Raw genomic sequence first — 14450 nt, 5'->3', positions numbered from 1 at the left:
ACACTTTTTGATTACCTTGCATACATCGGATCCGAAGCTTAGGGCTTACTCTCTTGACATCCAACAAGATCGATTTCGATCTAACAAGAATGTAAGAGTATGGAACTACCTCACTACTCAGATGGGGCGGTACCGTGAGCCTTATCTATAAGTGGACCCGTTTCAGCCCTACGAGCCCTGGAGCTGATGAGCCCCATCCTATGGATCCTAGGGTCTGTTCACCTAAGAACGTCACCCCCTGGTTGATTTAAATGACGCACGTGGCATTCCATTCCCATCCCTTACACATTTTAACCAAATGTCTGCATGTCGGTGATCGGTCCGCTCCCGGTGAAAATGTAAGTAAGCCTTTAGAGGTTATCCCTATCGGGTCCATTGTACGGATAGACCACCTGGGGTTTCCGTAGGTGGATCATCATACCTCCATGCGCAGAAGTACGGTACCGACATGTAAGTAGAGCCTCAGCGCATGACAAACAATCGAAGCTTACGTATTACTCGTAAAGCTAAGAATTTCGACCATGCTCATTACGGCACAGATTATGTAGCGCACATAGACAAGGTCTTTTTGAGACACCGCCGCACGCCACGCAACGGAATTATTTAATTTTCCTTGATTGACATTTGAGTTACGCCTGCTATCGCAATGTCGTCATATTTTCACGTGTCGTCGGCCCGTAAGACTGGGGACCATGCTTAAGCACAGAAGTCCCGGGGGACCCGCATGCATAAATAGAATACGGCAATGCCTACCTAGGTAGACAACCTAGACACGCCCCAAAATTGTTGAGCGAAAACCGCTGCCTTAAATTGCTGCGCCGCTGATACAACAATCGATAAACAACACCATCTCTTTTACTTGGGATTCCTTCGTATTCTTGAACCTAAGAATGCCGAGAACGAGTCTTGGCATTTTGCGACAACTTTTTATGTGTTAATGTCTAAGTAGAGATTAAAAATAATATTGGCGAAGTTTCGGAACAGCCTCCGCCTATAGTTTTTGATTTAAACGGTGACCACTGACGTCATTTTACAAGATATCGCCCACCTACAAGTTAACGTTTCATATAGAGTTCGTATTTGCCTAAGTTCTTATATAAATATTTATACTCCCATCATATCCCTTGTTGCTATCCTACGTTACTTCTACACTACTAACTCCTATTTAGGATACGGCGCATTCATATCCTTATACTATCAACTACATACCTATCTATAGGTCCCATATACTATTATATCGCAAAGCGCCAAGGAAGAAAGAACGACCAAATCGACAGGGACAAATTACTGGTGGATTATGTAACCAATGCAACCACTTGCGGCCTGGAATTGGAATGGGAGATTACATAATATTTGTGGCATTCTTCTATCCGCTTTTATTGCGACAGACAGCCCTGGAGCGTTTAAGGGTGGTATTATGGCTGCTAACCCTCGTAGGATACCCGGGTAGGTAGGCGCCTAGGTAGAAGGTCCCTTCTTTAATAGATATATCCATGGATATGATGGCACCAAGGTATAAGACCTAGGTATGAAATTTAACAAGTTAGTTTAGACCAAAAAGCAGAAAGGAAAAGGAAAAGCCAAGAATCGGGAGGAGAGAGTTATAGGATCCATGGTACTGAATTATTTCAGTTACACATGCATATATACATGAATATAATGTGCTTCGAGATACGTATACATATATGTACATTATGTGTTTGCGAAGTACATACTACTTCAAATATTCTATACACGTATGTCGGCACGCGCCGCCACACATATGTACATGCATGCAAGCAGATACCCAATATCTGATAGGTCATTTTTTAGCAGGTCGAGGCCTACATATGTACCTCTTCTTCCCCGACGGATCGGCTATGGCCATGGAACGGTCCGACACGGCGCGTTTGTGAAAAAAGCAATAACGCGGGAGGTGCACCCCAGTTGCCTGCCTACCTAGGTACATAAATGTAGGGACCAGGGTGCGAAAATTGTATGCGGTGAAGGTAGGCACGATGTTGATGCATTAGGTACTTGGTTTAGGCGCTTTAAATGTTCGAAGTCACCTACTTACATGTAGGTAGTTACCTAGATAGTTACTGCATTATTGAGTGGGAAGTCGCGTTCTGGTTGCCTCAAAACTGTACTGGTCGCTGTTTCGGCCCAAACAAAACTCTCAAACAAATTGGTTCGTTCTGATCAAATTTGTCAACCGCCATGTGGTCCCAGTAAACGGCCATAGGACTAACGCAAATCCAACTTAGGAAGTCTCGACCTAGCTGCAATAAACCGCGTTGGTTGCTGGAAAGTACTTCTTTCACCTACTAGATGTGCAATCCCCGTGGCTAACCACCCACAACACTTCTTGCAGTAAACAACTTCAACATTGTGTCATCCACGAATATTTTCTCTTTCAATCCTACCTACTCGATTATTACTCTTCGCACATGGAGTGAACTATTCGATGAGGACACAATATAGATAGTTTCTTCAATCACTGCTTTCAGGACGCTTTGGAACCCTTGGTCCTAATCATCCTCGCGTTTTCTCCTTGCTCGTTGTTATTAGCAAATACCCTTTATTTCCTCAAATCAATTGTACCCTGTCGAGAAACTCCTTTCCGTTCCCTTCATCTTCACCCCCTACTTCATTCCGCATAAGTGATATTGATACCCACATCACACCCTTCGTCTTCGCCCACTCAATTCATCGGCTTCGATGGAGTTTGAAGAAATTCAAGCCCCACCTGGGGTTTTAAGGAGTTTGTTCCATCATGTTGCATTGCCCTCAAAGCTTCCAGGGGGAGCTGAATCTAACATCACCGACATTGAACGCGGACTTCTAGATCGATTGATCGCTGCGACTAAGATCCTGGAAAACATACAGCAAGACGATGTCTGCCGGCGTGCTTGGAGCTCTATTAGGCGGTCTCTCTTATTCGGCAAGGCCCTAAACATTGGTGGCAAGATAGAACGAAGCCAGCTGGCTTCGCATCTGAGACAGCTTCACAATTCTGACCTTGTCATCCTCCACGTAGCTGCCCAGAATGCTGGAGTAGTCATCCACAAACCCGTTGAGTAAGTCTATCCATATAATACTGCTGGAACCCAAAGGTAACTAATGTTTCCTAGCCCCGAACTTCGTGGAAATATCCTCTTTGAGGCTTTCGAAGCTTCGCCCAAGCGAGAGCCAGTGCTTGCCTCACAGACACTTTCATGGACTTTCCCCGGAACTGCTGTTTTAGTGCCCTCGGAAGTATTCTACAAGGACTCGTTTCTGGAAAGCCTGACTGCCTTCTTCGAGCAAGTTTCGGTCGAATCAACCCAGAAGTTCTCTGAGTATGCTATAAAAGCAGGAAAGGCCATTGCGGAGGATAGAGAAAATCCCGATCCCGCCTTAATCACATCCTTCCTAACCGCAATACTTGAAGCCAATGGTAAGCGCATTTCGCCCAAGACCCTCCGAAAAAGAGTCAGAGACGAAGTATGCTGGTTTGATAGTGGGTCGCCGTGGCGAAGGTTGCCCTATTGGCTTGTCCTTCGGGTCAGCATCGCTCGATATTTGGCAATGATGCTTGGCGGAGCACATGGCAGAATACAGTACAAATTCCTTATGTGTATTATACACGGAATGGTACTTAATGATATCAGAAATATTGCTACCCTAGAGGATCAAGATTTCCTTAAGAGAAAACTCTGCCGTCGACTTTATAAACTTGATCGAGATCACCTGGAACAACCACAGGAAACCCAAAGGTCTTATGATGCATTGATCAATCACTTGGCCCCTCGGTTTACTAGAGTGATTCGAGCTACTGCTACTAGGATCGAAAAGGCTTGGGAGCAAGAAAAACAGCAAACAACCAAGGTCATACCTCAGCTTCCTAGACAATCAGAGCCGAAGGATCAAAAGTTGAGTCTTAACTTAAGTCGCGAGTACCTAGCCCAGGCTCAGGAGAGACATCAGAATAATTTGCGTTTATGGAAGCCCCCTAAACGTCGCAGGGCTCCTCAGCCATCTAAACAACACATTCAGGCTTTTGGGAACAAGTTACTTTCTCTATTCGATAAAGAGAATCAGATGTGCATGTCTGCGACCAATCTTCCTTGCAATTCCGTCGACGCCTCCGCTCAAATCCTAGAACTTCACCAGGCTATTCTAGACTACATTGGTCAAATTAACGGCGACTACGACGGCAATGCGGAACAGAAGGGCATAATGCTCCTAGCATTGATGGAGACATGGACTGCTCTTGATAAAGCCGCATGTGATATGTTTCCTCTTTTGTATGACTTCCACCCTGTATTCACTCCACGGCTGGTCGAGGTACTCCACCTGTCACTCTTTTCGGACGTCGTACGAGCCCGAAAAGTCGAGTCCTATATTAGGTGTCGAGTATCTAGGTCTAAGGGAACCCCTAATACGCTATTCGATAATCCATGTAAGGGCTGCTTCGCAGAAAGGTTTTTTGACGCATCGGATGACGGATTCAACGATACTACTTCGCTGAAAGAGCTCCTAAGGAATATACAATCGATGGCAGATCAACAGCGCGAAAAGAAAGAAAGGGAGTGGCAGGAAATGAGTTCTGAATACGATAGACTAACTCGAGAATACGATTCTTCAACCTGCATCTACTATGAGTCAGTAAATGCCTCACACCCGATACATTACGCCTCTGTATGCCCGAAATGCCAATTTGATCGAGAAAGATCTCAAATGAAAATCACTACGTTCGAATCGCCGCTCCCGGAGAATACCGTAATGGCAAAGGCTGTCGTATTCGAACTCAGGTGCCCTGAGGAGCTCGCTGCATATCGCGATGCTACATGGGCAATACTGAGTCGTGTTGCAAAACAAATTCAGGAGCCAGGGGTTAAGCCGAAAGTGTGCCTAGAAGACTATTCGAGGTTACAAATGTATTCTCAAGCCACTGGAGATATATCTCTCGCCTCGACAACCAAGTCATGTAAGCTCTTGCACGCCTGCCGCTTACTCATTTAACTAACCCGTCGCAGTCCTCATGACTCATTATAGGGATAGCAAATTCCCAGTCGACCTTAACCAAGTTATTCTCCCGAATGGGCTTAAATTCGCATATTTTGATAAAGCATCCCAATGTTGGCCTGGAAACAAAGATGCCCGCCCTACTTTTGAACATCACTGCAAGTTAACGCTTCCAGCAAACTCGCCGTTCTTGGCGCTCCTCGACTCCAGAAGTTTCAACGTCTACGGTAATGGGCCATCCTCGTATGAAGTTTCGGCATCTCATCCAAGCTGTCCCTCTAGCCTCAATGCACATGAATATGCCGCATTTCAATATCTCCTCTCAGGCAAGCGTCGCCGATGGTTGACGATCCTCACGGAGCTCGGTTCATCTAATCTGAACTTATCTACTGAAACAACTGTGTTGTTGTTTGACCACTTGGTACATCAAATTGGCCCGTCGGAAGAACACGACGAAATATTTGGAACAGTTCACTATGTCTTTCGGGATGCTCCATTTTGCAACGCCCTACTGAAGCAGCTTACTGCGAAGCTTGAGGCAATTGCATCTAACTGGCGTGAGACACATTTGATGGAGATTATTATCATGCTAACTTTACGATTGATAACATTCACCACATCCCTATCGGACATGAGCAGCTTCGCGAAAACAGCGCTAGGCCTCCTTTTAGAAGCGAGACAGGTTACCCTCCAATGGGCAAGGATGTTACGAAAAGAGATGGACCACGGCGACGGATCAGATGACCAAAGAAATTACCAATCGTATTTGCTATGGGCAGCTCTCCTTTGTAAAAGGACCTTCGCCTCATATCAGATGCCAATCGACCAAGATCTAGAGCCAAACGAACTCTCTATATTCGTTGAATGTAGCGCCACCGTCTATGACAACATGCCAGATAACGTTGGTTCCTTGGGGAGGATATTGAAAAACACGTTTGTTCGAGATTTAAGGATGACATACGATCTTAAGGATCAATTGCAGGCGCTAATCGAACAATGCGGAAAACATGCCATACTTATTGCATTGAAATCCTTGTGGCCACCGGCCGAATCAAAATCAATATCTGGCATCACGTTCGGATCCAATGGTTGGCTTAAGATTGAACTTGAGGGCTACCATGAGGAAGTTGAATTTTTAGAGTACAACTACGTTTTCGGTATCTTACTAGTAGATGGAGAACCACTTAGTGTGAGTGACTATTAACACACATAGAGAAATCAAAATTATGCTGACTAGATTTTACCTAGAAACTTACGGCCGATTCTAAGATTACCATCATTCTCGAGGAACTATTTGGAGGACCAATTAGCCTCAGAAAATGGCCCTCGAAAAGCCCGGGAATGACATATGGTGAGAATCCCCATGACCTTGTTGTGCCATACACAAATTTAATTGGTGGTATCATTTAGTGCTGGCAGTATCCCCTAAAGGCTATCAAATTCATGTTGGATACGCTGATAGGGGGACAATTATTCACGCTACCAAAGGTACAGGAATGAATAGGCAAACTTTGGAGATCATCCCGAGAGAAATTTTCTACCAAAAGAGCCAGTTCGACATTCCGGCAGCTCTCATTGAGAATTGTATCCATTGGCTGTGGGTTAATAAATCACTTCACGAAACGTCCCTTTAGTACTAACGAGAGCAGTGATCTCACAACCGGAATTCTTGAAATCCGGTCTAAATCGAGAAACATTTGGAAGCCGCATCACCACAACTGGAAATTGGACACCTACACGTCTACCTGCTCACGATTCACCCTCAATGGGAAGTTCAAAGAAACGCTAATTGACCCCTACTCTCCACTGTTCAACCGAGTGTCAAATATTTTCTTGTACTTTGAGTTGGCAAAGTACCTAACTATTTATCAGCAAGGGGGCAAATATTCACTTGCTGTTGAAATGCCTCGTCTGCAATTGAAGTGGCATGTAAATAAGAACCGGATGTTAGAATCATCGCATCTACGGGCTGAGATCGATCCTTGTCAAGATATCGACACTTGGCACGGCTTTGACAGCAAACTCGTCTGTCGCAATTTGAGAATCTCTCAGGAACGCTTCGTCCTAGTGCCGTTAGGCCCTCTCGCGGTCACGAAGCGAGGGTGCCATGTCCAGGTATATGTCGAGACTAATCGAGATCCATCAAGGGTATACATTCGCTTCATGGTCAACAAAACCCTTGGTCGACTTGATTGCGCTGCCGAGCCCGTCTTGGTGTATAAGAAGGCAGAAATACATGCATTTACTTCATTTGTATTGCCAGATACATTGACAGGTTTAACTGGAATTGAGTCTTCGTTGGCCATCTTGAGTTCGGGAATGTCCCAACCGTGGTCCCCTCTATCACTTCTGCCCACCACTATACTTCGCGATATTGCCCAACTCTCACCAAGACGTGAGTACTATCCAGTGGATCTCAAAGTCATGAAGAAGGAATACTGGGACCGACGGATACCTGCAACGTTTCAGCGCGAGGAGTTCCGTATTCTGGTTGGCCGAATTATCTCACGGTCGAATGAGCTCGCTATGTTCTCTTCTCGGGAAACAGAAAAACCGGAGTTGCCCCCATCAGGCGACGCCCATCTAAGTCTCCGCTCTCTGCGCCGGCATCGACTCTATGAAAGATGTTATAACTCGGATTTAAAATTTGACAATCCGGATGATACGGTATATGAAGCCAGGCACACCCCACCGGCTTCCAGTCTGCGATATTCGAACGTTCTAGAGAGCACCAGCATTCTGCGAGATAGACCTATGTTTATGTCTACGGTGGAAGATATTGCATTGAATCTCTCGCAATCTCTACATATTAGCGGATACAGCCAGACGTTCGATAAAGTAACACTGCACGATCGACTTGACGTCGACGTACGTCACGAATGGGGCCCCTTGGTCAACTTCGTCAGAGACGTACGATGCCAATATAGGCTCATGTTCTTCATCGGCATGATATCATTCCGATATGATGCTAATATGCCTTTAATTCGAACTCTCATAGCATTTGCACATTGGGACGATCTTCGTTCCTTGACTCTCCCTAACTATGCGGACTATTCTAGATTCCGACCACGCCAAACGCCCCAACTAGATACCCTAGTCGAAATTATCGAGCCGCATAAAGCGCCCGTTCCAGATATCTCTGGGCCGCTCGCAGAATTTGCGAGTAGTAAGGAACAGCGAAAAGTTTCAAATGCCAGAAATGCTCATATTCGGAAAGCCAGTGCCGATTGCAGGGAGTTGGCAGAAGCACTGATATTGGAATGGCCTTCTCCAAACCTAGTAGGAAAAAATCTTGAAGACTCGTATCTGATAGACGTCCCAGCTGCTCTAAATCAAGTACGCCCTGAGTGGGAGCGATTATACTACAACCACGAATTTTTTATTCATCTGCAGGAAGTTCAAAGTATATTGAACCAAAGACGCTCTGATGTCGCATTCAAAAGACCAGATTTTGTCCGCTCCGAATTCGCGTTCCCTATCCAACAACCCGGATATGAGCTGCCGACGCTTGGCAACGATATGATGAAGATGTCCCTCAGGAAAATAGGGGTGAACGGTGCCGCAAATCGTCGCAATTCTCAAAGAAAGTATACTCAACTCTCGCATCCACGTTTTGTGTCCAAGAGTAATGTATCACAAGAGCTGGCACAAATTATTGGAATTTTCTCATCATCAACGTCAATAATCAAGAGAAAGTACGCTGAAGATCTGAGAGAAAGTCTGGCCGCCTTTGATGCCCGCAATTTGCAAGATTCGCGTAACTATAAAAACTCAAACTCACAACCTATCGCGGAGCGCACGGTAGCCCAACTCCAAGAGATCGTCAAGACGTGCATTGCAGAGATCGTATCAGCAGTAGAGCAACCGAACAGCGAATTCTCGAAAAGGCAGATAAGCTGGCTGCAGCAGGGACAACTATGGCCTGCTATTACACTGACGACCCTCCTAGAGCAACTTCGTTCCTCCGCAAAGCGCTCATTTGGGGGTGGGATGAAAGAAGGGCTCCTCTATTTCGCATTGTCAATTACAAACCTACAACGACAAATACGAATGCAATCGTATCTGAGTGTCGGCGAAAACGCTCGTTATGATGATGAAAAGAAGAACGTGGGTCACAGCAATTGGAGAATAGAGGATTACACAGACTGGATACTTCTGGAGATTGAATCAAATTTGCTCATTCGCGAAACTCAAGTCGACGTCGCGTTAGCGATTATTGCGCCAGAGTCCAAGGCCAACAGCGTCCTCCAGCTTAATATGGGCCAAGGTAAAACATCGTGCATCATTCCAATGGCTGCGGTAGTACTTGCGGACAACAAAAACCTCGTAAGAGTTTCCGTGCCTAAAGCCTTGCTTCAGCAGACTGCTCAGTTGCTACATGGACGCCTCGGTGGCCTAGTCGGAAGAGAGATTAGCCACATACCATTCTCTCGAAGGACCCCAACGAAAGAGAACCAAATAAAGTTATTCCACAGAATTCATCGCGAAATCCAGAGGAAGCAAGGTGTTATGCTTTGCCTCCCGGAACATCAAATGTCATTTATGCTAAGTGGTCTTCAGCGTGTTCTAGATCAGCAAATCCCCGAAGCAAGCATGATGATTCGCGTACAAAAATGGCTTCAATCGTGCGCTCGAGATGTGCTCGATGAAAGCGACCATACTTTAGCGGTAAAGACGCAACTCATCTATCCTTCCGGGTCACAGATGGCAGTCGATGGACACCCACATCGTTGGTTGGTAGTTGAGCAAATTCTTGGCTTAGTGGATATGCATCTACATGATCTCTCTGCCAGTTTCCCTCATTCTATTGAGGTTGTAAGGCGCCCACGAGGAGGCTTTCCGTTCGTCTTTTTCCTCCGACCAGACGTAGAAGAGGAGATGGTCAAGCGTCTCAGATATGACGTTTGCCAAGGCGTCAGGGGTATAGTACCAATTGACTCCGTTGAACAGGCAGACCGTTTGGCGATCAAAGAATTCCTTTCTAGCGGCAAGGTCCGCCAATCTAGCCTAGATCGCATAAGTTACCTGTGTCCCGATCGACCTCATGTCAAACAGACTATTTATTTACTTCGAGGGCTGTTCGTCCATCGAATACTAATCATGGCCCTCAAGAAAAGGTACGGGGTCCAATACGGACTCCATCCCGATAGAGACCCAGTTGCCGTGCCTTTTCATGCCAAAGGCGTTCCGAGTGAGCAGTCCGAATTTGGACACGTCGATGTAAGTTATATGGCATTCTTATTTTTGATCTGATTGGATTAGGAGAAAAACAGCCATGAAATCATTCATTTACTAACTGGAGCAAGGTCGCTATATTGTTGACAGCACTAGCCTTTTATTATTGTGGAATCAATATGCAGCAGACACGCCAGGCTTTAGAAGCCGTACTGAAATCCGACGATCCCGCCTCTGAGTACGACAAGTGGACTGAGGACGAAAATTTCCCAGACTATTTACGTGATTGGCATTCTATTAACGTTGACGACTCACAGCAAATGAGCCAAATATGGGGCAGTGTACGGTTCAAGGTCCCTGTCATTGACTATTTTATGAACAATTTCGTCTTTCCGCCGCATGCAAAGCAGTTCAAGGTTCGTTTGCAATCTAACGGCTGGGATATCCCACTCCCCGTGACACAATCAGATAAAACCACCAAGCATACAACTTTGAATAAGTCAAGAGGACTTACAACGGGATTCTCTGGTAAGTATCCTGAATGTGAGAGCTTTAGTACCGGCGCTAACCTCGTGTAGGCACGAATGATATCAAGCCTCTATTACCATTGACTATCGCACAGGATGACCTAGCCTCGCTATCTCATACGAATGCAGAGGTTCTCACATATCTCCTCCAACCCAGATCTAGGAAGTATGTGGTGATGGCCGATCACAACCAGAAGCGTCTTAACGAGATCGCTTTCTTACATATGCTAAAAAGACATAATATTCGCGTTTTGATCGATTCAGGTGCACAGATCCTTGAACAATCAAATAAGGAACTAGCCGAAAATTGGCTCAATGTAGATGGACGGGCGACAGTTGTCCTATACTTCGAAGGAGACACTCCATACATTCTCTCCAAGCAAGGCACGAAGGTTCCGCTACTCGCCTCGCCTTATGCAGATAATCTTAACGAGGTCTTAGTATATCTTGACGAAGTATGCCCCCAGCACAACCGAACACTATTTGAAAACGTGAAACTAATTCTTCATAGGCACATACTCGGGGGACTGACTTGAAGTTCGGCATCCGCACTATAGCTGCCCTAACACTAGGGTTAGGTCAGACCAAAGATCACACTGTTCAAGGTATTGAACACATCCTGGTATCCATTACGAAGCTAACTTAATTGCAGCTGCGATGCGTTTACGCCAACTCGGAACGACACAGTCTGTAGTATTCTTTGCTCCACCAGAAGTGAATCAGAGCATCCGAGATTTATGCAACAAGAAGGATAGTGATATAGTAGACTCCCATGATGTGTAAGTTCGGCCTATATTTATTCTGTATCAGGAGCGTGACTTACATAATCACAGAATATATTGGCTTATTAACAATACCTGCGATGGGATTGAACAACTGCAACCGCTTTACTATTCCCAGGGCACAGATTTCTGTAACCGAATGCAGGCCGCTGAGGACTATCCAGACTTCCTGGTTGATGAAGAACACAGGTCAGCATTTACAGATGCTATCAAACACAAGGAACGTCAGAGCCTTCAACAGCTATACGGACCCCAAATGAAATCAAAAACAAACACATCTACAAAGTCCAATCCCAGGATTGCCGATTTCGTCAAAGAGCTTGAGATACGCAGAAAAGGCTTCCAGGATACCGGTCAGGCGGTCCATGCTTCAGCCCTCCAAGAAGTGGAGCAGGAGCGAGAGACCGAGATTGAAGTTGAAGCCGTCCGACAAGTTAAGAAGCCCTTATCCTATATACCCCATAAGTTCCCCGGCCTTCACAAAGACCTGGAGACATTTGCTAGGACGGGCAGAATTCCAGCCGGATCGGATAATTTCATTCATATCTTGAGGGCTCTTGCAAGAACTTCCCTCGGGCGAAAGTACAAGGTCAACCATGCTGTTAGCTCTTCCATGCTATTCGTATCAAGCGAATTTGAACGAACTGTGAAGTTAGTCATTGAGTCGACCAATGACAATTTTATGGTAATGTTTTAACCCATCCTTGAAACTTATCGGCGTACTAATTGTCGTGAAACAGCGTCCCGTGCAGTGGATACTTTACTCGCATTCCCCTGAAGCGGCCGTCGTCGTGACCCCTGAGGAAGCCGAGCTCATAATCGAAATCCTCCAGGAAACCGTAAGAAAAAACCGAGCCAGCGCGACACGACTCCTGACATACGCAGCACCTGTCACACGACGAATGTTGCATTTCAACAATCTGAGGTTTTATAGCATGCCTCCTCTTCCCGATGAGTGGCAACCTGCTGAGTGGTTTACTACTGAGTTGGGCCTCTTCGCGGGAAGGCTATATTTCGAGTGGTCCGAGTATGACAGCATCTGCAGAATTCTCGGTATCGATTCATCCGCATTAGGGGTAGAGGAATTTGATAGTTCTGAGGCTGAAACTAATGAACAATACACGGAATCTGTCACTGGCGGACGCGCGGATGCGACTCTCGATCGGGCAAATGGAGTACAGGATGCCCATAACAATCGCGTGGGGGGCGCGCGACGTCCTAGCCAGAAATTTTGCGGCCTCACACCAAAGCCATACACGTTCGTACAGGAGTACTTGGCAGTTCGCAGACGCGGCCAGGACTTTACTCATACCCCTATGGGATTTATATGCAGTGGAAAGCCATTGAGCCAAGACAGCGCCTTCTTCCGACGTATCGAAGCATCCCGACGGGTCCAGGGCCTTATGCCTACTGGTGCTGTTCATACCGATAACGTCGAAGACGAAGCACCCGAGGAGATGATGGATCTAGGAAACTATGATCCTTCGGCGGAAGTTGGGGATGACGAGGATCATGTCTCCATTGAGTATGACGAATCCGAAATGCACCGAGCATCCGAGGAGTCCATCGATTCTGACGACGAGGCTCAGTCTACCGAAGCCCACTCCTCAGGCGTCGGTCGTAGACGACAGGCCGGTAGGGGAATTAGAGTTGGTAGGGGAACCAGAGGTGGTAGAGGGAGGTAAAGGCGATATGCGCCTATGTTGGAGTAACTCCTATAGGATCTTGCTCACTTCTCGTTTGCTCTTCTTTTCTTTTTTCCTTTCTTTTACGTATCTCGATCAGGTGTAAGGAAGTTTCGGCTCCATGTAAAAAGCTATAAATAAATTGTTTCTTTTTTGATATTTGCAAAGCCACTTCAGCTGGCTGGCTGTGTTTGGGACCTGTGACCAAGATCATTAAGCTTACATAATTGCTAAAGCCAACAAGGAGGCCTCTACGGTCAGATATTTAAGGAGTATGAGATGACCATTATTTATTAATACCGAGTATTTCGCTATTTATTTTGGGTGCACGTGTATTAATCTCATAAAAATCGGATGTAATGATTGTGCATCCGGGTTCTAATCGTCTAAAAAACGAGTCCCACCACCCCTGTTGGTACTTGGGTCCATCCTAGCGCTTCGGCTTTTGATTGGCCAAAAGTGGCTCCTTTTTCCAGAAGGGGTAAGTAGCACGTAAAGCTACGGCGTAGCTCCGAATAGCTTCAGAAAGTTGGACACCATGTTAAACCGTGGAATTTATCTCGATAACATCAAGTAAATCCACTACACGTTATAGCCAAGCTATCACGAAGGGAAATTCAACAATACCCTCTGATGTCTAAACATGGTATTAGACTAAACTCATTGATTGTCAAAGGAAATGATCTCATGCGTTCTTTAGTAATAGACAGAATGCATTGGAATGGGTTAGGGTTAGGGGTAGCTTAGGGTTATAGGAAAACAACCCCTTTCTTTGATGACATAATCATATTTAATGATGAACAATGCTGCTGATGTAATCACAAAAGGGAGCTCACTGATGACTAAGGCAACTGTGTGACATTCATCCCCCTTTTTACAAAGAAACTCATAACAATTTTGATAACATCCAACAAGGCCATTATAAGCGATGTTGGCGAATAAAACAACTCTTTTCCCTATTCAAGGACGAAATCTCTGATAGAAAACTATATAAACCGGGCGAGCCACCTCATCATGATCAACATCTCCAAGCATTGCACCACAAGTTAAACAAACAACAAGCTAAAGACAAGTTTTCCGAATCCTAAAAAATCAAAAATTATCCACAATGGCTACCTCCAAGTTTTGCTCCCGCGCGATGCTGGTCTCCATCATCATCATCCTTTTCATTTCGGCGGTGGTATTCAGCCATCCGGTCCATGCGGAACCTGCCAGTCAGACGCACGCATTAGACTGCAACTTTCATCGCAACGATCGTAGTTGCAACTGTACTACTAACAGTCCTATTGACG

The 14450-nt window shown here is 45.7% G+C and overlaps 1 protein-coding gene across 1 annotated transcript; it reads left to right on the top strand.

Annotated features, from left to right (window-relative positions):
• Positions 1–2180: 2180 nt before the first annotated feature.
• Positions 2181–13425, top strand: F4822DRAFT_445312 (uncharacterized protein). Its single transcript, XM_051463362.1, has 12 exons — positions 2181–3059; positions 3114–4951; positions 5001–6178; positions 6238–6340; positions 6400–6586; positions 6639–10209; positions 10296–10692; positions 10743–11146; positions 11203–11296; positions 11344–11470; positions 11525–12158; positions 12214–13425. The coding sequence occupies exons 1-12, from the start codon at positions 2701–2703 to the stop codon at positions 13156–13158; spliced, it is 9837 nt and encodes a 3278-aa protein (XP_051311121.1). The 5' UTR covers positions 2181–2700; the 3' UTR covers positions 13159–13425.
• The last annotated feature ends 1025 nt before the right edge of the window (positions 13426–14450 follow it).

This window comes from Hypoxylon trugodes, assembly GCF_022578975.1.
Source record: "Hypoxylon trugodes strain CBS 135444 unplaced genomic scaffold F4822scaffold_8, whole genome shotgun sequence".
In the NCBI taxonomy this organism is placed as follows: Eukaryota; Fungi; Ascomycota; class Sordariomycetes; order Xylariales; family Hypoxylaceae; genus Hypoxylon; species Hypoxylon trugodes.
The sequence above is the reverse complement of the archived record's forward strand: the minus strand, read 5'-3'. Positions and strand labels throughout refer to the sequence as shown.